This window comes from Salmo trutta, unplaced genomic scaffold (assembly GCF_901001165.1).
Source record: "Salmo trutta unplaced genomic scaffold, fSalTru1.1, whole genome shotgun sequence".
In the NCBI taxonomy this organism is placed as follows: Eukaryota; Metazoa; Chordata; class Actinopteri; order Salmoniformes; family Salmonidae; genus Salmo; species Salmo trutta.
This window is the reverse complement of record NW_021822384.1, coordinates 232,844-256,701: the sequence shown is the minus strand read 5'-3', so window position 1 is coordinate 256,701 and position 23,858 is coordinate 232,844. Positions and strand designations below refer to the sequence as shown.

Genomic DNA, 23,858 nt, shown 5'->3' with positions numbered 1-23,858 from the left:
CTGTAGAGCTTGTGATTTATATAGAAATATCTCCATGGTGATTTAGCCCTCAACTACAGCAGAGGAGGCAACCCGCTCTTCAACATTAGATTGGATGGTCTGCTCTAAACAGTACAAGGTGAGACAGTGGTACATGACTTTTACATAATCAAGTTTCAGTAAAGTGATAAATTAGCAGAATACTATGACATATACTGCATACAAATATCATGTAGCTTTCTTTAGACAAGAATAGAACAGGAAGTAACTGGTAGTTCAAAGGTCAGACTTTATTTATTTTGGTGATGTGATTTTAAAAACCAAAAGAGAAAGCACTTTATAATCTACACTATTTAAAAACAGATTAAAGTTCTACATTTCTTCTCATCAATCACATCTTGATTGTTGATCAGTTGTACTTATTTCCAGATCATAGCTAAGAGAAAAGCCCACATAGCCTAGGCCTACTGTATAGGTTGATACATTACATAACCCAGGTCCTACTGTATAGGTTGATACATTACATAACCCAGGTCCTACTGTATAAACACATTACATAGCCCAGGTCCTACTGTTTAGGTTGATACATTACAAGCCTGTCTGCAATTAGGGTGTTTTCCTCTGGTGCAGATTTACAATCACACAGATACGAGCTTCATTACTTACATTAAATACCACACAAATCAAGCCCTGTTCAAATAAAATACAATTTAAGTTCAATGTCAATGATAAGTCACAATGTGCAGAGAGTCATTACAGATTTCACCTGCAGTGTTTTGACAGGACAGTGTTGTGAAGATTAGTTTTGATAGGATAGTGTTGTGAAGATGATTCCCAGGAATATCCACAGCATCTGGAGTGGAGATTCTCGGAGGCTGGTGTATTCTGTGGTTGTCAACAACAACATCAACAAGAGGTCATTCATCTCATCCACGTTTCATTTCCACAATGGTTCATGCTTACTACATTAAAGCTTATATATTACACAGTATGCAGTACTAGGGCTGGGCGATATACCATATTTGACTATATACCGGTATTGATGCATGGACCAGTTTGGGTTTTTACTTTACCTTCTATAAAGGTATTTCAATGTTAGGTTTGTTAAATTACATGCTATTCCGCAGTAACCTAGGCTAACAGCAACAGTGTGGCTAACAGTAGCCTAGGCTAACATCAACAGTTTTTGGCTAAGCGTAGCCTAGGCTAACATCGACAGTGTTTGGCTAACAGTAGCCTAGGCTAACAACAACAGTGTTTGGCTAACAGTAGCCTACGCTAACAGCAACAGTGTTTGGCTAACAGTAGCTTAGGCTAACAGCAACCGTGTTTGGCTAACAGTAGCCTAGGCTAACAGCAACAGTGTTTGGCTAATAGTAGCCTAGGCTAACAACAACAGTGTTAGGCTAACAGTAGCCTAGGCTAACAGCAACAGTGTTTGGCTAACAGTAGCCTAGGCTAACAGCAACAGTGTTTGGCTAACAGTAGCCTAGGCTAACAACAACAGTGTTTGGCTAACAGTAGCCTAGGCTAACAGCAACAGTGTTTGGCTAACAGTAGCCTAGGCTAACAGCAACAGTGTTTGGCTAACAGTAGCCTAGGCTAACATCAACAGTGAAAGAAGTCATAGAACTGATTCTGTTTCAAAAAACGTTTTGTGTTGACCTGTGTCAGTGTTGTGGACCCTCCGTTGGTGCTGTAGGCTAACCGTTATTTGAAGTGGGGAAGACAGCATACCATTGTCAGGGCTGACCAGAGGGCTAAATGCTATGATAGTAAAACACCTGTTCATGTAAAATGCAACTCGATAGCCCATGAGAGAAACATTAGCTTGAAGATAAGACAATTACTTTGTCCTCAGAGCTGTAGGCTACATTTAAAGTGCACAACTTTAAACAATGTGCTGTCAACAATGTAACATGGATCATTTGATTTATTGTTAAATATCGCCCAGCCCTACCATATCGCCCAGCCCTACCATATTGTCCAGCTCTACCATATCTCCCAGCCTTACCATATCTCCCAGCCCTACCATATTGTCCAGCCCTACCATATCTCCCAGCCTTACCATATCTCCCAGCCCAACCATATTGTCCAGCTCTACCATATCTCCCAGCCTTACCATATCTCCCAGCCCTACCATATTGTCCAGCCCTACCATATCTCCCAGCCTTACCATATCTCCCAGCCCTACCATATCGCCCAGCCCTACCATATCGTCCAGCCCTACCATATCGCCCAGCTCTACCATATCGCCCAGCTCTACCATATTGTCCAGCCCTACCATATTGTCCAGCCCTACCATATTGTCCAGCCCTACCATATCGCCCAGCCCTACCATATTGTCCAGCCCTACCATATTGTCCAGCCCTACCATATCTACCAGCCCTACCATATCTCCCAGCCCTACCATATTGTCCAGCCCTACCATATCTCCCAGCCCTACCATATCGCCCAGCCCTACCATATTGTCCAGCCCTACCATATCGCCCAGCTCTACCATATCGCCCAGCCCTACCATATTGTCCAGCCCTACCATATCGTCCAGCCCTACCATATTGTCCAGCCCTACCATATCGCCCAGCCCTACCATATTGTCCAGCCCTACCATATTGTCCAGCCCTACCATATCGCCCAGCTCTACCATATCGCCCAGCCCTACCATATTGTCTAGCCCTACCATATCGCCCAGCCCTACCATATTGTCCAGCACTACCATATTGTCCAGCCCTACCATATCTCCCAGCCCTACCATATCTCCCAGCCCTACCATATCGCCCAGCCCTACCATATTGTCCAGCCCTACCATATTGTCCAGCCCTACCATATCTCCCAGCCCTACCATATCGCCCAGCCCTACCATATCGCATCAGCCCTACCATATTGTCCAGCCCTACCATATCACCCAGCCCTACCATATTGTCCAGCCCTACCATATCTCCCAGCCCTACCATATCGCCCAGCCCTACCATATCTCCCAGCCCTACCATATCGCCCAGCCCTACCATATCTCCCAGCCCTACCATATCGCCCAGCCCTACCATATTGTCCAGCCCTACCATATTGTCCAGCCCTACCATATTGTCCAGCCCTACCATATCGTCCAGCCCTACCATATTGTCCAGCACTATTCACTTCTCTATACAGTATAACAATAACCACCAGTTGTTAGTGACCAAAGCTAAAGAACTGCCATCTAAATAGAGTGTTTCTCTACAAATGAAATGATCAGACATACACACCTGCAGCGATGAGCACCGAAGCCTTACATATCTGGTTCTGTAGGGGGAAAAAAAGTTGGTTTCTGTTAGTCAATGGCTATATATATTATGATTAACTCACACACACACACACACACACACACACACACACACACACACACACACACACACACACACACACACACACACACACACACACACACACACACACACACACTTATAAGACCACCCACACACACCCTGAAGTCAGATGCTGAAAGAGAACTTAGCAACGTGTGTGTTTTCACCTCAGGTGAGGGACTCTGCAGGTGTACTTCAACTACTAACTACTAACTATACTAGTAACTCACCCCAGGTGTACTCCTCTAACTACTAACTATACTAGTAACTCACCCCAGGTGTACTCCTCTAACTACTAACTATACTAGTAACTCACCCCAGGTGTACTCCTCTAACTACTAACTATACTAGTAACTCTCCCCAGGTGTACTCCTCTAACTACTAACTATACTAGTAACTCACCCCAGGTGTAGGTCTTCAGATTCTTCAGGTGGCGGACTCTGCAGGTGTACTCCTCTCCGCTGGCTGGTGTGAATCCAACACTCTTGGTGAGGTGGAACTGCCACCCCTGTTCGAAGGCCAGGTCTGTCTGCTTGGCGTCGGGGATCTCCACACCGTTCTTCAGGAGCTGGATGCTGATGTCAGGGGGGTGGAAGCCACTCACGTGACAGATCAGGGTGTTGTCCTTCCCATGTTCCCCTGGGTTACGGCTGTACACCTGCACCTTGGGGGGAGCTACAGGGGGAGGAGGGAATGGTAGTCAGGCAGACGCCCGCACACACATATGCAGTATCACAGAAGTTGATTATCTTATTCTCACTATAAAAATAAAATAGTAATCTCTCTGCTCAATATACATTTGCTTAGAAATGTAACCCATATAAAGTACACATTTGCTGTCGACTTAAGATATCAGTTAAGATATAAGTAAATATATAATTGTTTTCAGGAACGTCGTGGGTGAGGCCTTTCAAATTAAGTTCGTACACAACACAATCCCATCAATATTGGCTAATCATAATTACAAAGTAATTCTTATACATTACTTACATTCTTTTGCGTTTATGGTCACCAACACGACGCAGAAAGCAACTACGGACAAAACCGTTTTCATGATTTCTTTTTCCAAGTCTTTCCAATGCTGAAAAATATATGAAACTGTACCAAATCAAAAGTGGCAAACGAAGAATGAAACCGAAAGTAAAATATATATTTTACTCAATGTAGTAAAGCCGCACCCTCTTCGATGTATGCACCAATTGAAAATCCTAGTTCCCAGTTGCTATGCAGTCTTCTCCTCTTGCCGCTTCTTTAGGGAGCCTGGTGCGGTCAGTTACAAAGTTGATGCAGTCTTCATTTTATTAGTTACAATGTTGCACATATAATGCATTGAGATAAAGTATGTTGAAAGGCAACGTCATGTACAGTATAGTCATAGTAAAGTATGGTGAAAGGCTATGTACAGTATAGCCATAGTAAAGTATGGTGAAAGGCTAGGGGCAGTATAGCCATAATAAAGTATGGTGAAAGGCTAGGTACAGTATAGCCATAGTAAAGTATGGTGAAAGGCTAGGTACAGTATAGCCATAATAAAGTATGGTGAAAGGCTAGGTACAGTATAGCCATAATAAAGTATGGTGAAAGGCTAGGTACAGTATAGCCATAATAAAGTATGGTGAAAGGCTAGGTACAGTATAGCCATAATAAAGTATGGTGAAAGGCTATGTACAGTATAGTCATAATAAAGTATGGTGAAAGGCTAGGTACAGTATAGCCATAGTAAAGTATGGTGAAAGGCTATGTACAGTATTGTCATAGTAAAGTATGGTTAAAGGCTAGGTATAGTATAGTCATAATAAAGTATGGTGAAAGGCTAGGTACAGTATAGTCATAATAAAGTATGGTGAAAGGCTATGTACAGTATAGTCATAATAAAGTATGGTGAAAGGCTAGATACAGTATAGTCATAATAAAGTATGGTGAAAGGCTAGATACAGTATAGTCATAATAAAGTATGGTGAAAGGCTAGATACAGTATAGTCATAATAAAGTATGGTGAAAGGCTAGATACAGTATTGTCATAATAAAGTATGGTGAAAGGCTAGGTACAGCATAGCCATAATAAAGTATGGTGAAAGGCTAGGTACAGTATAGCCATAATAAAGTATGGTGAAAGGCTAGATACAGTATAGTCATAATAAAGTATGGTGAAAGGCTAGGTACAGTATAGCCATAATAAAGTATGGTGAAAGGCTAGGTACAGTATAGCCATAATAAAGTATGGTGAAAGGCTAGATACAGTATAGTCATAATAAAGTATGGTGAAAGGCTAGGTACAGTATAGTCATAATAAAGTATGGTGAAAGGCTAGGTAGGCCACGTACAGTATAGTCATAATAAAGTATGGTGAAAGGCTAGATACAGTATAGCCATAATAAAGTATGGTGAAAGGCTAGATACAGTATAGTCATAGTAAAGTATGGTGAAAGGCTAGATACAGTATAGCCATAGTAAAGTATGGTGAAAGGCTAGGTACAGTATAGCCATAATAAAGTATGGTGAAAGGCTAGATACAGTATAGCCATAATAAAGTATGGTGAAAGGCTAGATACAGTATAGTCATAGTAAAGTATGGTGAAAGGCTAGATACAGTATAGCCATAGTAAAGTATGGTGAAAGGCTAGGTAGGCCACGTACAGCATAGCCATAATAAAGTATGGTTAAAGGCCACGTACAGTATAGCCATAATAAAGTATGGTGAAAGGCTAGGTACAGTATAGTCATAATAAAGTATGGTGAAAGGCTAGATACAGTATAGCCATAATAAAGTATGGCGAAAGGCTAGGTACAGTATAGTCATAATAAAGTATGGTGAAAGGCTAGGGGCAGTATAGTCATAATAAAGTATGGTGAAAGGCTATGTACAGTATAGCCATAGTAAAGTATGGTGAAAGGCTAGGTACAGTATAGTCATAGTAAAGTATGGTGAAAGGCTAGGGGCAGTATAGTCATAATAAAGTATGGTGAAAGGCTAGGTAGGCCACGTACAGCATAGCCATAATAAAGTATGGTGAAAGGCTAGGTACAGCATAGCCATAATAAAGTATGGCGAAAGGCTAGGTACAGTATAGCCATAGTAAAGTATGGTGAAAGGCCACGTACAGCATAGCCATAATAAAGTATGGTGAACAAAAATATAAAAGCAATATGTAGTGTTGGTCCCATGTTTCATGAGCTGAAATAAAAGATCCCAGAAATTATCCATACACACTATATTAGACACATCTCACTATATATATATTTTTTTAAATGTGCAGTTTTGTCACACAACACAATGCCACATATGTCTCAAGTGTTGAGGGAGTGTGCAATTGGCATGCTGACTGCAGGAATGTCCACCAGAGCTGCTGCCAGAGAATTTAATATTCATTTCTCTACCATAAGCCGCCTCTGTTCGAGACCAGCCACCCAGACAGCTGATGAAACTGTGGGTTTGCACAACCGAAGACTTTCTGCTCAAACTTTCAGAAACCGTCTCAGGGAAGCCCATCTGCGTGCTCGTCATCGCCATAACGGTCTTGACCTGACTGCAGTTTGGCGTCGTAACAGACTTCAGTGGGTAAATGCTCACCTTCAATGGCCACTGGCACGCTGGATAAGTGTGCTCTTCACGGATGAATCCCGGTTTCAACTGTACTGGGCAGATGGTACAGTGTGTATGGCGTCGTGTGGGTGAGCGGTTTGCTGACGTCAACGTTGTGAACAGAGTGCCTCATGGTGGCAGTGGGGTTATGGTATGGGCAGGCAGGCATAAGCTACGGACAACAAACACAATTGCCTTTTATCGATGGCAATTTGAATGCAGAGATACCGTGACGAGATCCTGAGGCCCATTGTCGTGCCATTCATCTGCCGCCATCACCTCATGTTTCAGCATGATAATGCACGGCCGGCCCAATGTCGCAAGGATCTGTACACAATTCCTGGAAGCTGAATATGTCCCAGTTCTTCCATGAACTGCATACTCACCAGACATGTCACCAATTGAGCATGTTTGGGATGCTCTGGATCAACATGTATGACAGCGTGTTCCGGTTCCCGGCAATATCTAGAAACTTTGCACCATTGAAGAGGAGTGGGACAACATTCCAACATTCATTTTTTTTGTTATCTGTGACCAACAGATGCATATCTGTATTCCCAGGCACGTACAATCCATAGATTCGGGCCTAATTTATTTATTTAAATGGACTGATTTCCTTATATGACTGTAACTCAGTTCTCGACTCAGAAAATGTTGGTGACCACTGCTGTAGTTTACTGCTCTGCATTTATTGCCTTCCTGCCTTGGCAATTTGAGTAGCTTATTACAAGTATTTCACTGATTTACTCATTGATAATAAAGTAGAAATATAACTTCTCAAAAAATGGCCCTTGACAATGACTGAGATCTTAAGAGTAATTTCTTAAGAGATATTTCATCAAGAGATATCAAATCATGTCAACATATAAATGTGCATTTTTGTTCACAAGGATTTTTGATTCCTTTAAAAAAATCTTTAGTCAAATAGAGGCCAATTAATGTCCTGTCATGGAAACCCCTCCCCAAAAGGCAGAAGAGCAGCAGTGGGTCTGTCTCTTGGAAGCCCTATGTTCCACATAGGAACCAAGAGGACTAAGTCAATAGTTTACAATTTTGTTTTTTATAAAACTCAACAGAACAGACCAGGGCCTCTCATTAGGCAGGATGAGGTGAGGCCAGGGCCTCTCATTAGGCAGGATAAGGTGAGGCCAGGGCCTCTCATTAGGCAGGATGAGGTGAGACCAGGGCCTCTCATTAGGCAGGATGAGGTGAGCCCAGGGCCTCTCATTAGGCAGGATGAGGTGAGCCCTGGGCCTCTCATTAGGCAGGATGAGGTGAGCCCAGGGCCTCTCATTAGGCCCTATGAGGTGAGACCAGGGCCTCTCATTAGGCAGGATGAGGTGAGCCCAGGGCCTCTCATTAGGCAGGATAAGGTGAGGCCGTCTACGGCGGCAGATTGATGAGAGCAACATTGTCTGAGCTAAACTGACCAAGACGCACCTCCAACAACAATGACAACTTCTCTCAACCACTGGCATATGAGCTTTTTAGGGGAGCGCTGATGCCGCCCTGTGATAAGTGCCCACTTTGTCAAAAGCAGGGACTCAACGAGCCGAAAACGTTTTACATCATGCAGGTTTCTCTGATCAAATAGCCTGACCTAAATCACGCTCAATCAAAAAAAAAAAACGCTGACATGTTAACAAACAACATATTCTAAAAACAGGCCAAAGTTAAATGGAAAACCAGGCTACTCACAGTCCAGTAGTTTAAAACGTCATGGTCAGTGGGTTCAAGTTTGTATCCAAATTGATTAGTCAACAGGAATCGGGACTAATAAATCCAATGCAACAGCCTGTTTTACAAACTGTGGGCCCACCACATGAGCATTCATAAAATTACATTGCAAGACATGGTACGTCTTTTTTTTGGTCTTGTCCAGAACGGCCATCTTTTTTTAAATGTGCGTTTTACAAACGGTATGGACATACATAGATGGGCGTTCCTAAAATAAAAATTATTTCAACGCTGTAGACCAGGGATAGGCAACTCCAGTCCCCTGGGGACTGACCCTGGTTCAGTATCACTCAATGATTGAAAAACAGACGCTGCTTTTTAAAGAAAACCATCATAAAAATACAGTTCTCTAATTATCAACAATATTCCTTTAAAAAAAAAAAATCCCCTTTTATTAGACTGTTGATTACTGGTAATTTACACAAACATTGAAGGATAGACATAAGATTTGATTTCATGGTGTTGATGAAAAAAATGACTCCAAAGCAAAAAGGACATTTCTATTTACAAGTCACGCAAATACAACAACGGATGTTCTGCAAATTATTTGGGCTTTTAAATATATTTTTAATCAAATATCAGATATTACATTGTTGACAATTTGTGCTTGTAACTAAAACCACATTAACATAGGTGTTTTAAATTATGTAAAAATGTTGTGCTCACACTTAATGGTAGCAACTTCAAGGATATTAAAGGACTACAAGGAGTCCCCACACATCTAAAAAATATCATGAAAATACTTGATCAATCATTAATTATTGTTTTTAAAGAAGAGAATGTGATTCTCAGCCAGAAGTACTGCCAGCTTTTCTAGAAGAGGTCCCCCACACAGTGAATTCTCAGCCAGAAGTACCGGCAGATTTTCTGGAAGAGGTTCCCCACACAGTGGATTCTCAGCCAGAAGTACCAGCAGCTCCCACACAGTGAATTCTCAGCCAGAAGTACTGGCAGCTTTTCTAGAAGAGGTCACCTACACAACTTTAATCATTTAAGTGTTTAGTAATGATTCTCTAAAACTCGAAACCCATGAAACTGGCACCTTGGCACAAAGTGTTATCAAAAATGAAAACGAAAGCCCATGTTGAGAGGGGAAATTACAGTCATCTCAGCTCTAGTGTAGGGCTGGCCACAGATGGAACGCCCCCCTGTTATGAAAGATGGGTAAAGGTATGAGTTTTAGTTATGATTTAATCTAGTTACAGTTAATCTAATTAGATACAGTTTCAACAAATAAATAAATAAATACACTACCATTCAAAAGTTTGGGGTCATTTCAAAATGTCCTTGTTTTCCATGAAAACATACATGAAATGTTTTTAAAAATGAATAGGAAATATAGTCAAGACGTTGACAAGGTTATAAATAATGATTTTTAATTGAAATAATAATTGTGTCCTTCAAACTTTGCTTTTTGCAGCAATTACAGCATTGCAGACCTTTGGCATTACAGTTGTCAATTTGTTGAGGTAATCTGAAGAGATTTCTCCCCATGCTTCCTGAAGCACCTCAAACTAAACTAGACACTCTAATGTACCTGTCCTCTTGCTCATTTGTGCACCGGGGCCTCCCACTCCTCTTTCTATTCTGGTTAGAGCCAGATTGCGCTGTTCTGTGAAGGGAGTAGTACACAGATTTGTACGAGATCTTCAGTTTCTTGGCAATTTCTCGCATGGAATAGCCTTCATTTCTCAGAACAAGAATAGACTGACGAGTTTCAGAAGAAAGTTCTTTGTTTTTGGCCATTTTGAGCCTGTAATCGAACCCACAAATGCTGTTGCTCCAGATACTCAACTAGTCTAAAGGCCAGTTTAATTGCTTCTTTAATCAGGAAAACAGATTTCAGCTGTGCTAACATAATTGCAAAAGGGTTTTCTAATGATCAATTAGCCTTTTAAAATGATAAACTTGGATTAGCTAACACAACATGCCATTGGAACACAGGAGTGATGGTTGCTGATAATGGACCTCTGTACGCCTATGTAGATATTCCTTCTTTTTTTTAAGTCAGCCGTTTCCAGCTACAACATTAACAATGTCTACACTGTATTTCTGATCAATTTGATGTTATTTTAATGGACAAAAAATGGCTTTTCTTTCAAAAACAAGGACATTTCTAAGTGACCCCAAACTTTTGAACGGTTGTGTATATTCACGCATGACTGTAAGTCACTTTGGATAAAAACATCTGCAAAATGGCATATATTATTATTATAAATAAATATAAATAAATTCATCTGAATACCTACCATTAAGTCCTGCTCCAGATCCTTACATATCTGCCTCTGGAGAAAACAACAACACAGAAAGCATTGTTATTGTTTTACATTCAGACTCCCCACTAACTACAATCCTACCATGGTTTATGTCAGTAAAATGGGATTTAGTATTTTAATCCGACAATCAAATAAACATAAAGAAGGACAGTACGAAGCTGCTCATCAACTAAATAGCTCCATAGGATAGAAGGACAGGGTCAAGCTGCTCATCAACTAAATAGCTCCATAGGATAGAAGGCCAGGGTCAAGCTGCTCATCAACTAAATAGCTCCATAGGATAGAAGGCCAGGGTCAAGCTGCTCATCAACTAAATAGCTCCATAGAATAGAAGGACAGGGTCAAGCTGCTCATCACCTAAATAGCTCCATAGAATAGAAGGCCAGGGTCAAGCTGCTCATCACCTAAATAGCTCCATAGAATAGAAGGACAGGGTCAAGCTGCTCATCACCTAAATAGTTGGCCGTCTGCAGGTGATGATGGTCACACATAAGCACAGGGGCCAGAGTTAATATAGGAGGGGGAACTAACTCACACCGGGTTTGATCTCAAGGTTCTTCAGGTGGCGGGCTCTTCAGGTGTACTCCTCTAACTACTAACTGCTACTAACTACTAACTATACTAGTAACTCACCCCAGGTGTACTCCTCTAACTACTAACTATACTAGTAACTCACCCCAGGTGTAGATCTTCAGATTCTTCAGGTGGCGGACTCCGCAGGTGTACACCTCTCCGCTTGCTGGTGTGAAGCCAACACTCTTGGTGAGGTGGAACTGCCATCCCTGTTCGAAGGCCAGGTCTGTCTGCTTGGCGTCGGGGATCTCCACACCGTTCTTCAGGAGCTGGATGCTGATGTCAGGGGGGTGGAAGCCACTCACGTGACAGATCAGGGTGTTGTCCTTCCCATGTTCCCCTGGGTTACGGCTGTACACCTGCACCTTGGGGGGAGCTACAGGGGGAGGAGGGAATGGTACAGTCAGGCAGTCAGGTCACATGATTTTACAAAATTGTACATTTCAATAGCTCCTTGGTCATGTGACCTACTGACTTCAAACAAGGTTCAGAATGTCCACTGACTATACCTTCATATCGCACACTCTGATGTTTGTCTACTTTCATCTCATGCTATTAGACTTACATATGTAAGCTTTGCAGGCCTTCATTTTACATGGGTGTTATTTTTTGTTGTTGAAGTTAACAAATGTTCCAGCCTCACAATAACTATCTTTCACATGGACACTGAAAAGATCTGGAAATGGCTGTATGTGGGATGGATCAAGGACAGGAGAGGTGTTCGAACAGAGGCGCTTAAAGGAAGGCTTCTACTTTTAAAGCTTCTACTTTTAAAAATCCACCTTTCCAGAAACAAGTCTCTCACCGTTGCCGTTTGCTATAGACCACCTTCTAACCCCAGCTGTGCCCTGGACACAATATGTGAACTGATTGCCCCCCATCTATCTTCAGAGCTCGTGCTACTAGGTGACCTAAACTCGGACATGCTTAACACCCCGGCCATCCTACAATCTAATCTTGATGCCCTCAATCTCACACAAATTATCAATGAACCTACCAGGTACAACCCCAAATCCGTAAACACGGGCACCCTCATAGATATCATCCTAACCAACCTGCCCTCCAAATACATCTCTGCTGTCTTCAACCAGGATCTCAGCGATCACTGCCTCATTGCCTGCGTCCATAATTGGTCTGCGGTCAAACGACCACCCCTCATCACTGTCAAACGCTCCCTAAAACACCTCAGCGAGCAGGCCTTTCTAATCGACCTGGCCCGGGTATCCTGGAAGGATATTGACCTCATTCCGTTAGACCCAGGAACAGATATAGCCCTTGGTTCACTCCAGACCTGACTGCCCTTGACCAGCACAAAAACATCCTGTGGTGTACTGCATTAGCATCGAATAGCCCCCGCAATATGCAGCTTTTCAGGGAAGTTAGGAACCAATATACACATGCAGTTAGGAAAGGAAAGGCTAGCTTTTTCAAACAGAAATTTGCATCCTGTAGCACAAACTCCAAAAAGTTCTGGGACACTGTAAAGTCCATGGAGAATAAGAACACCTCCTTGCAGCTGCCCACTGCACAGAGGATAGGAAACACTGTCACCAACGATAAATCCGTGATAATTGAGAATTTCAATGAGCATTTTTCGTACGGCTGACCATGCTTTCTACCTGGCTACCCCGGTCAACTGCCCTGCACCCCCCACAGCAACTTGCCCAAGCCTCCACCATTTCTCCTTCACCCAAATCCAGATAGCTGATGTTCTGAAAGAGCTGCAAAATCTGGACCCCCACAAATCAGCCGGGCTAGACAATCTGGACCCTCTCTTTCTAAAATTATCTGCCGAAATTCTTGTAACCCCTACTACTAGCCTGTTTAACCTCTCTTTCGTACCGTCTGAGATCCACAAAGATTGGAAAGTTGCCGCAGTCATCCCCCTTTTCAAAGGGGGAGACACTCTAGACCCAAACTGCTACAGACCTATATCTAGCCTACCCTGCCTTTCTAAGGTCTTCGAAAGCCAAGTTAACAAACAGATCATCGACCATTTTGAATCCCACCGTACCTTCTCCGCTATGCAATCTGGTTTCCGGGCTGGTCATGGGTGCACCTCAGCCACGCTCAAGGTCCTAAACGATATCTTAACCTCCATCGATAAGAGACAATACTGTGCAGCCGTATTCATCGACCTGGCCAAGGCTTTCGACTCTGTCAATCACCATATTCTTATCGGCAGACTCAACAGCCTTGGTTTCTCAAATGACTGCCTCGCCTGGTTCACCAACTACTTCTCAGACAGAGTTCAGTGTGTCAAATCGGAGGGCCTGTTGTCTGGGCCTCTGGCGGTCTCTATGGGGGTGCCACAGGGTTCAATTCTCGGGCTGACTCTTTTCTCTGTATACATCAATGATGTCGCTCTTGCTGCTGGTGATTCTCTGATCCACCTATACGCAGATGACACCATTCTGTATACTTCTGGCCCCTCTTTGGACACTGTGTTAACTAACCTCCAGACGAGCTTCAATGCCATACAACTCTCCTTCCGTGGCCTCCAACTGCTCTTAAATGCAAGTAAAACTAAATGCATGCTCTTCAACCGATAGCAGCGCCCGCCCGTCCAGCATCACTACTCTGGACGGTTCTGACTTAGAATATGTGGACAACTACAAATACCTAGGTGTCTGGTTAGACTGTAAACTCTCCTTCCAGACTCACATTAAGCATCTCCAATCCAAAATTAAATCTAGAACCGGCTTCCTATTTTGCAACAAAGCAGCCTTCACTCATGCTGCCAAACATACCCTCGTAAAACTGACCATCCTACCGATCCTTGACTTCAGCGATGTCATTTACAAAATAACCTCCAACATTACTCAGCAAGCTGGATGCAGTCTATCATAGCACCATCTGTTTTGTCACCAAAGCCCCATATACTACCCACCACTGTGTAACGGTTGTCGTACTGGAGAGAAGACCAAGGCGCAGCGGGTTGCGTGCTCATCATGATAATTTATTCAATACACGTGGACACGAAAAAACAATAAACAAAAGAGAACGACAGACCGACAGTTTTACAGGCTAGGTACTTACATACAGCAATGCAAAATCAACTACCCACAAAATAACCAAACCAAACACACACCTCTATATAGGACTCTCAATCAGAGGCAACTAGAAACACCTGCCTCCAATTAAGAGTCCAACATCCAATCCTAAACATAGAAAAACTAAACTAGACAGAACATAGAAATACATACACATCACAAACCCTCTGCCACGCCCTGACCAAAACTAATACAATTACTCCCTCTGCTGGTCAGGACGTGACACACTGCGACCTGTGTGCTCTCGTTGGCTGGCCCTCGCTTCATACTCGTCGCCAAACCGACTGGCTCCAGGTCATCTAAGTCTTTGCTAGGTAAAGCCCCGCCTTATCTCAGCTCACTGGTCACCATAGCAGCACCCACCCGTAGCACGCGCTCCAGCAGGTATATTTCACTGGTCCCCCCAAAGACAATTCCTCCTTCGGCCGCCTTTCCTTCCCGTTTTCTGCTGCCAATGACTGGAACGAACTGCAAAAATCACTGAAGCTGGAGACATATCTCCCTCACTAGCTTTAAGCACCAGCTGTCAGAGCAACTCATAGATCACTGCACCTGTACATAGCCCATCTGTAAATAGCCCATCCAACTACCTCATCCCCATACTGTTATTTATTTTATTTATCTTGCTCCTTTGCACCCCAGTATCTCTACTTGCACACTCATCTCCTGCACATCTATCACTCCAGTATTTAATTGCTAAATTGTAATTATTTCGCCACCATGGCCTATTTATTGCCTTACCTCCCTTATCCTACATAATTTGCACACACTGTATGTAGACTTTTGTTCTACTATATTATTGACTGTATGTTTGTTTATTCCATGTGTAACTCTGTGTTGTTGTTTGTGTTGCACTGCTTTGCTTTATCTTGGCCAGGTCGCAGTTGTAAATGAGAACTTGTTCTCAACTAGCCTACCTGGTTAAATAAGGGACTTGTTCTCAACTAGCCTACCTGGTTAAATAAAGGACTTGTTCTCAACTAGCCTACCTGGTAAATAAAGATAAAATAAGGTGCACAGGTAGACCTCATGAAAAACAATGTTTCATATGTTCTTTTTAATCACAGTAATAGGCAGGGATTAGTCAGTCAGAGTGAGCTTGATAACGTGAAATAATCATTTTCATAGCATCGCATTGATATTACTGTACATTAAGACAAATCCTTCTACTGTGAGTATTAGAACGCCGTTTACATTACCTGATAATGACTTGATATTTGAGTGTGTTCACAACAAGCCACCTGCAGACAACTTACAAAATGCTATAGTGCATTTGAGGGTTCCTTTTTCTGATGAAAATAGTTATTTGATGCATGGCCTTCTATTTCTAACTGTAAAAATACATTCCTATGTCTTTAGTTGTAACACCAAAAGCTTTAACACTCCAACCACAACTACAGGTTAAAACTACAGTTTTCCTGTGCAGTGATCAACTTACATTTTGATAGTTTTTTTAAATATTTCTGAGTGACGTAAAGGTATCGACATAGTGATTAATTCACTTTTAATGTCATTACAGAAAACCATACAACAACAACAACAAAATAATCGAGGTAACGACACATTAGAAACAGAGCGTGTCATGAAACCGGCAAATAAAGATGACAATGGAAAGGGAAATATTGATGATGGCCAGAAATTCAGTCAACACCAACTAGATCATTACTCCAGAGAGAGAGGGACAGAAGGTGAGGCAGAGAGACTCTAGAGGACAGGAAAGATGAGGCAGAGAGACTCTAGAGGACAGGAAAGATGAGGCAGAGAGACTCTAGAGGACAGGAAAGATGAGGCAGAGAGACTCTAGAGGACAGGAAAGAGGAGGCAGAGAGACTCTAGAGGACAGGAAAGATGAGGCAGAGAGACTCTAGAGGACAGGAAAGATGAGGCAGAGAGACTCTAGAGGACAGGAAAGATGAGGCAGAGAGCCTCTAGAGGACAGGAAAGATGAGGCAGAGAGACTCTAGAGGACAGGAAAGATGAGGCAGAGAGACTCTAGAGGACAGGAAAGATGACACACAAGCACAAAGTGACAATGTTTTTTTCTCTCCAAATGTTAAATGATTGTGACAGTTTGTTTTCAGTTCATGTTTAAGAGGACAATAACTCTTCTAAATGTGTTTCATTTGCATATTGCAGGTCACAGATCTGTGGCGAAGAAACAATTGTGAGGTGTTGGTTGCTGTTGTGAGGTCTACAGACAAAAAGTCCTCTTTCCTTCTCCATCCTTCAGAGTTTTCAACTCTAAAGTTGAAAGCCATAAATGGCTTGTGAGTGAGGTAATAAATACTGGCCATAACATGACAATAAGCATTTATTTTTAAATCACAATTCTAAACATCTTCATACAGTATGAAGGATGAACATAGAAGTACATTAGATGTGCACGTAACCAAGTCTAAGGACATGTAATATCATTATGTAGTTAACTGGAATTGGAGGTGAATGTATCTGATGAACACGTGAATATTTATGGCCCTTTATTCTGTCACTTTAAAGTAAATGGTGAAGATGTGTCATCACGTAAACACAGCAATAACACAGTTTGACTACATAACACCTTATGTATGATACTTAAATCTCCCTAACAAGGCATATACCGTAATTTTCGGACTATAAGCCGCTACTTTTTCCCCAGGCGTTGAACCTCGCGGCTTAAACAATGACGCAGCTAATATATGGATTTTTCCCGCTTTCAAATAAAAATAAATAAAATAAAAACACATTCTGTGTTGCCGGCATGAAGCTTTCATTAGACCAATGAAATTGCCGAACGGGTTAAGGTCAAACAACTTTTTTGTTTACTGTTTAGATTAAATCGAGCGCTCTCAAACTTCCCATCATTCTGATTACGGTAGTCATTTTGTCACCCTCATCATGGCAAAGACACAGAGAAATGCATATGATGCAGCTTTCAAGTTGAATGCGATTGATCTGGCTTTTGGAAAAGGAAATAGAGCTGCTGCACTGGAGCTTGGTCTGGAGCAATGACTTTCTTGGTAGGCTATTGTTTACTGCTAATTTTGTATTTTTTTGTTACAAGCCGTGTTTCGTTAAAGCCTATTTATTTTTGTTACAAGCCGTGTTTCGTTAAAGCCTGTGTAAAGTTCATTTGTTTCAATGTACCGGTAGGCACCTGCGGCTTATAGACATGTGCGGCTTATTTATGTTAAAAAAAAAATAATAATAAATTCAGTGGGTGCGGCTTATATTCAGGTGCGCTTAATAGTCTGGAAATTACGGTATACAGTATGTGACAATGACCCATTAAATTGCATGTAGCCAGAATATATTAGACAAATAAAAACAAAAGGCAAATGTAATTACGTTTGTTTTAAATCTCAATAAACAATCCTTCTAACTGACCAATATTGTCTGAAATGTCTATGTATTTTAGTTTATACTTAATTATTTGTATAATGTTCTTCACATTCAAAGCATTTGTGGTTTTACTTTCTCTCCTTATACAGACAATCGAATGGTACTTTCAAAAGCAAACACAAAAAACTGCAGTCACGGGACAAAGATTTACATCCTAAATCACTACTCAGACCATGTCATTCTAAATGGAGAAAGAAGTTTAGTGAGCAAGCAAAGTCTGCCGAGGTACTAATACAATCTGTTAGTGGAATTTTAAAGGATTAACTCATGATACATTTTTTTTGTGTTAGTGGAAAGCATGTGAATGTATTTATTTCAGGTGAACTTCAGTAACTACAATGTTGTCATGAGTTTCTTCAATGTGAACCAGAACCACTGGAAGTTCATTGTGAGTAAAATCCTTTTTCCGAAATTGATTTAGGTCCATTTTTGTGGAGAGGTATGAGGGTTGTGATATGGGTCATTTAATAATAAAATCATTTAAGGGTTCAATACATTTCTATATTGCTTCCCCAGTATCTGCATGAACCATCAGGCCAAGTGTTTTTGGTTGACCCTGCTGGACAGGAAGAGAAGGAGGAATCGGAACACGCTGCATTCTAATTCAGGTCTTAGTTATTCCATTGTACTGGATCTAATACATATTAGCATTTTACATACATTCATAAGTGTAATAATTCTTTATGACATACTGTGAAAAATTCTCTTGGCTGCTGGCTCTGCCACTTTCAGACATGCGCAGGGCAGACTGAAATGGGAAGGGTAGCTCTTGACTTGAACCACTGGGGTTCTCTGTAAAGAGAGAGTAATCCAAAAGGCACAGACACACCCCTTGACTTTCTATTGGCACCATTGACCTGTATGTATTCTCTCCGGATTGGCTCTGTGGTGCACAGTCTGGCAGTCTGACTAAAGTGCCAGAGGTATGAGGAGAGACATCCTCCTTTGTATTTATGGGAACAAATATTTCCTAACACTTTGGATCCTATTCTTGGACACTTACAAGACACAATGCATCAATGCAAAAAAATTCAAAAAATTATGAAACTGTCACTTAATATTTTTTTCTTAAAGTCTACAAACGCTCTCTACATGTATTCTCTCTGTGATAGGGTTGGATCCTGTATGCTACTTTTATTATTGTCCTGTAAATGGTTCAGTGCCTATAATTTAGGCTGTGTGTAGAATGGGGCATAAAGGAAATGACCTCTACTAGATTATAGTGATAAGGAAATCAGCATACAGTTTTGGCCTGTGTATTCATTTGCCTATAAACTAATCAGAATTCCATTATGTTTACATAAAAAAAGAGAGAATACTTCAAAATGAGAAGATCCTGCCATGGAAAAGATGACTGGGTGTCCACCCAGTGGAAAGGAGGGGAAATAACTCCCACCATGCAGCAGGACACCTTCAGCTGCGGGGTCTTTGTAATGCAGGTTTGATAGTTATATTTTCAATAATGAATGGTTAGCTGTTATGTGACGATTAGGTCAAAAACTCTATTTTATTTTTTGGTGTAGATGGCCAAGGAAGTTGCACAGAACTTCCCCAACATCCCAAATGGATATGGAACCTTCACAAAAACACATGGAGCAACTGTGTAAAGACATGGCTGAGGATATAATAAAAATGTCTGGTACAGTTGAAGTCTGAAGTTTACGTACACCTTAGCCAAATACATTTAAACTCAGTTTTTCACAATTCCTGACATTTAATCCGAGTAAAAATTCCCTGTTTTAGGTCAGTTAGGATCACCACTTTATTTTAAGAATGTGAAATGTCAGAATAATAGTAGAGAGAATGACTTATTTCAGCTTTTTATTTATTTCATTACATTCCCAGTGGGTCAGAAGTTTACATACACTCAATTAGTATTTGGTAGCATTGCCTTTAAATTGTTTAACTTGGGTCAAATGTTTCAGGAAGCCTTCCACAAGCTTCTCACAATAAGTTGGGTGAATTGTGGCCCATTCCTACTGACAGAGCTGGTGTAACTGAGTCAGGTTGTAGGCCTCCTTGCTCGCACACACTTTCTCAGTTCTGCCCACAAATTTTCTATAGGATTGAGATCAGGGCTTTGTGATGGCCACTCCAATACCTTGACTTTGTTGTCCTTAAGCCAATTTGCCACGACTTTGGAAGTATGCTTGGGGTCATTGTCCATTTGGAAGACCCATTTGTGACCAAGCTTTAACTTCCTGACTGATGTCTTGAGATGTTGCTTCAATATATCCACATAATTTTCCTCCCTCATGATGCCATCTATTTTGTGAAGTGCACCAGTCTCTCCTGCAGCAAAGCACCCCCACAACATGATGCTGCCACCCCTGTGCTTCACAGTTGGGATGGTGTTCTTTGGCTTGCAAGCCTCCCCCTTTTTCCTCCAAACATAACGATGGTCATTATGGCCAAACAGTTATATTTTTGTTTCATCAGACCAGAGGACATTTCTCCAAGAAGTACGATCTTTGTCCCCATGTGCAGTTGCAAACCATAGTCTGGCTTTTTAATGGCGGTTTTGGAGCAGTGGCTTCTTCCTTGCTGAGCGGTCTTTCAGGTTATGTCGATATAGGACTCATTTTACTGTGGATATAGATACTTTTGTACCTGTTTCCTCCAGCATTTTCACAAGGTTCTTTGCTGTTGTTCTGGGATTGATTTGCACTTTTTGCACCAAAGTACATTCATCTCTAGGAGACAGAACGCGTCTCCTTCCTGAGCGGTATGAAGGCTGCGTGGTCCCATGGTGTTTATACTTGCATACTATTGTTTGTACAGATTAACATGGTACCTTCAGGCATTTGGAAATTGCTCCCAAGGATGAACCAGACTTGTGGAGGTCTACAATTTTCTTTCTGAGGTGTTGGTTGATTTCCTTTGATTTTCCCATGATGTCAAGCAAAGAGGCACTGAGTTTGAAGGTAGGCCTTGAAATACATCCACAGGTACACCTCCAATTGATTCAAATGATGTCAATTAGCCTATCAGAAGCTTCTAAAGTCATGACATCATTTTCTGGAATTTTCCAAGCTATTTAAAGGCACAGTCAACTTAGTGTATGTAAACTTCTGACCCACTGGAATTGCGATACAGTGAGTTATAAGTGAAATAATCTGTCTGTAAACAATTGTTGGAAAAATGACTTGTGTCATGCACAAAGTAGATGTCCTAACCGACTTGCCAAAACAAGAAATTGGTGGAGTGGTTGAAAAACGAGTTTTAATGAATCCAACCTAAGTGTATGTAAACTTCCGACTTCAACTGTATGTAATGACATTTAATTCAAAGTAAATGTAAATTCTTTATTTTTATGTAGTTGTGTGGGACAACCATATGTTCAGTTCAGGCCTATGATTTCAGAGTTCAACAATGCCAACAACAGCTTCATGTGTGCCACTGATAAAGAACCTGGATGTGGACCAAAGAATGACTGGGTTAGTAACTTTATCTAACATGTTTATAATCTTTTGACAACAGTGACGGCATGTAAGACAATTTATGATATAACACAATGGATGGCTAATTTATCATTCGTCGTACTGCATTGATATTTGATATTATTTATAACGTGTTAAGCTTTGTTTTGTTTTAGATTGAATGTTTTGCATGTCAACAGTGGTTCCATGTGCTGTAACTAGGAATGAAGACAAAAGAGTTGAACAGAGTGAAGAACAGAAACTGGAAGTGCTGTCTTTGTTGTTGAAAATGTCTGCTATACCCCATCCACACCGAAGAGGCTCTGAAATGTACATCAACCAGGGATAAAGAGAAAGTTAACACTGTGAAATGTTTCGTACTTATTTGAACTTAAGTGTCTGTTGACATGATGGAAAAGATTAAAGGTCTACAATTTCTGTTTAATTTGTCAACATTAGATTTTTATTCATTGATTTACTGGCCACCATTACTGTGGTTACATGTTCAGTATATGTATTGACCAGCAAACCCACTGCAGCCTACCTCACTAGCTCACTCTCCATCCCTGCTTTGGGCAATTAATACCATGTCTCTCGTACTTTACCATTTTCCTTTATGGTTGATATTAACGACGAAAGGAGATATTATCTGTCACTCTCCTATTATGTACTGCTGTTAAATACTGAGGAAAAATAAAAATCTGGGAAAATAACTACTTAGAACTACCAATTATTATAGATAAATATTAAAGACAAGGGTAAACACAACACTGGACTGAACCCCCTAATTGTCAAACTAATATTAATGTACAACAATATAGAAGATACATGACTAGAGGTTATGCAATATGGGTGTATATCCACTGCACGCTTCTTAGGGACCAAGGAGTTATTGCAATTTAAAACTATGAAAAATGTACGTTACACTGTGTGATTTTACCGTACACAAACAAGAGTGTGCAATATAGACGGGTAGTCAGTGGACATCCTGCACCTGGTTTGAAGTCATTAGGTCACATGACCAAGGAGCTATTGAAATTCGAATGTAAAAAAAGTTTTTACTTTGTTTACGCTCCATAACTAATTCAACTAGGAATACAACATTTTAGTCACATTTCCACACGTTTATTAGCTTTGGAAAGCGAATTCATGTCAGAATTGTGAAAATAAGACCTGTGCAATGTTGTGCGCATTTTTTCCAACATCATGACACTTATTTGGAGTCTGTGGTTCAAGTGGTTTGAAAGCTATTGAGGTTTGAAAGCGCAAATATCCGTCGAATATCCAACTTGAAACTGTCTTTACCTCGGTAAAGTATTATGACCCCTCTATGGAAAGGGGAGACTCTCACAAACCCCCCCCATAAGTGTCATGACTCTTCAACCCATACAAACGAATGGAAGTATGGAGGTAGTTTTGTGCCAACAAAAATAGGGGGGGTTAAATGATATATAGATATAAAACAAACACTTCAAAACCTTACGATTTATTTTTAGACGTTTTTTGCCATTTAAGAATATTGTAATGAAACAGCAGTTAACAATATGTTATTCAATGCGTATATATGGGCACTAATAGTAAACATCAAATTCAATATTTTATCAAGTAATAATAGTTGCCTAATAGTAGGCTTATTGTTTACTTAAAACAATGTTAAGGAAATATCTAATTGTTTTCACGAACGTCATCATGGGTGACAAAGACAATCCCATCAATAATTATAATGACAAAGTGATAACTTTAACTACTTACATTCTTTGGCGTTTATGAACCCCAGGAAGACGCAGAAAGCGATCGCGGACAAAACAGTTTTCATGATTTCTTTCCAAGGCTGAAAAAATATACAACTGCGCCAAACAGAACAAAACAGACTTTGCAGATGGTGTCTGATGAAAGTGAAATATATATTCTTCCTGAAATGTACTAAAGCCGCACCCACTTCAATTGATGCACCAATTGAAAATCGTACTTCACAGTTGCTATGCAGGCTTCACCTCTCGATGTTTCTCTTTGTGTGTTCTTTTTCTTTAGAATTTTCAAATAAACTTGAGGTGTTTTATGATTAATAGTGATGTTGTGCTTGTACTATTGTGGACACACTGTCCTCAGGCTCCAGCTTTATGTTTTATGTTGATCGTATTAAAACAAAGAAAACAATCTGAAGTTGTTGTTTTTAAGTTATATATACCATGATTTTACCGGTCCGGCCCACTTGGGAATAGATTTTCCTTCATGTGGCCCCTGAGCTAAAATGAGTTTGACACCCCTGCTCTAGGCTGATCCAGGGTCGTCACTAGTTAATACAGCCACAAAGTAATAATTATGGCTACACCCCACCTATTTCCACAATTTATCTGATTTTAAACTCAACCTTAACCACACTGTTAACTTTGTGCCTAACCTTAAATTGAGACCCAAAAGGTTGCAGGGCTAGAAGAGAAACAGCTTTTGTGAAATGAACGTGAGAATTGACTTTTTGTAGCAGGTTAGGAGAATTTGGATAAGGTTTGGAAAAGGGT

At 41.0% G+C, this 23,858-nt stretch overlaps 2 protein-coding genes and 1 long non-coding RNA gene across 3 annotated transcripts; all 3 read right to left on the bottom strand.

The window, feature by feature from the left end:
* Positions 1-246: 246 nt before the first annotated feature.
* LOC115182065 (beta-2-microglobulin) lies at positions 247-4,466 on the bottom strand. The gene is made up of 4 exons (XM_029743715.1): positions 4,311-4,466; positions 3,723-3,995; positions 3,222-3,258; positions 247-864 (listed from the first exon to the last, which is right to left on the bottom strand). Exons 1-3 carry the CDS (start codon positions 4,372-4,374, stop codon positions 3,245-3,247), a joined length of 351 nt encoding a protein of 116 aa, XP_029599575.1. The 5' UTR covers positions 4,375-4,466; the 3' UTR covers positions 247-864; positions 3,222-3,244.
* A 4,711-nt stretch (positions 4,467-9,177) lies between these two features.
* LOC115182064 (beta-2-microglobulin-like) lies at positions 9,178-23,294 on the bottom strand. The gene is made up of 4 exons (XM_029743714.1): positions 23,092-23,294; positions 11,593-11,865; positions 10,890-10,925; positions 9,178-9,788 (listed from the first exon to the last, which is right to left on the bottom strand). Exons 1-3 carry the CDS (start codon positions 23,153-23,155, stop codon positions 10,912-10,914), a joined length of 351 nt encoding a protein of 116 aa, XP_029599574.1. The 5' UTR covers positions 23,156-23,294; the 3' UTR covers positions 9,178-9,788; positions 10,890-10,911.
* Positions 21,190-22,525, bottom strand: LOC115182066 (uncharacterized). The gene is made up of 2 exons (XR_003873608.1): positions 21,884-22,525; positions 21,190-21,662 (listed from the first exon to the last, which is right to left on the bottom strand). It is a non-coding gene; the product is annotated as an uncharacterized LOC115182066 (long non-coding RNA).
* Positions 23,295-23,858: the final 564 nt, after the last annotated feature.

Excerpts from the sequence above, each read along its gene's own strand:
- LOC115182065 (XM_029743715.1), bottom strand. The coding sequence starts at position 4,374 with ATGAAAACGGTTTTGTCCGTAGTTGCTTTCTGCGTCGTGTTGGTGACC. Across the intron at positions 3,996-4,310 it reads GACCATAAACGCAAAAGAAT|CTCCCCCCAAGGTGCAGGTG; the intron begins GTAAGTAATGTA and ends CTCCCCCTGTAG.
- LOC115182064 (XM_029743714.1), bottom strand. The coding sequence starts at position 23,155 with ATGAAAACTGTTTTGTCCGCGATCGCTTTCTGCGTCTTCCTGGGGTTC. Across the intron at positions 11,866-23,091 it reads GTTCATAAACGCCAAAGAAT|CTCCCCCCAAGGTGCAGGTG; the intron begins GTAAGTAGTTAA and ends CTCCCCCTGTAG.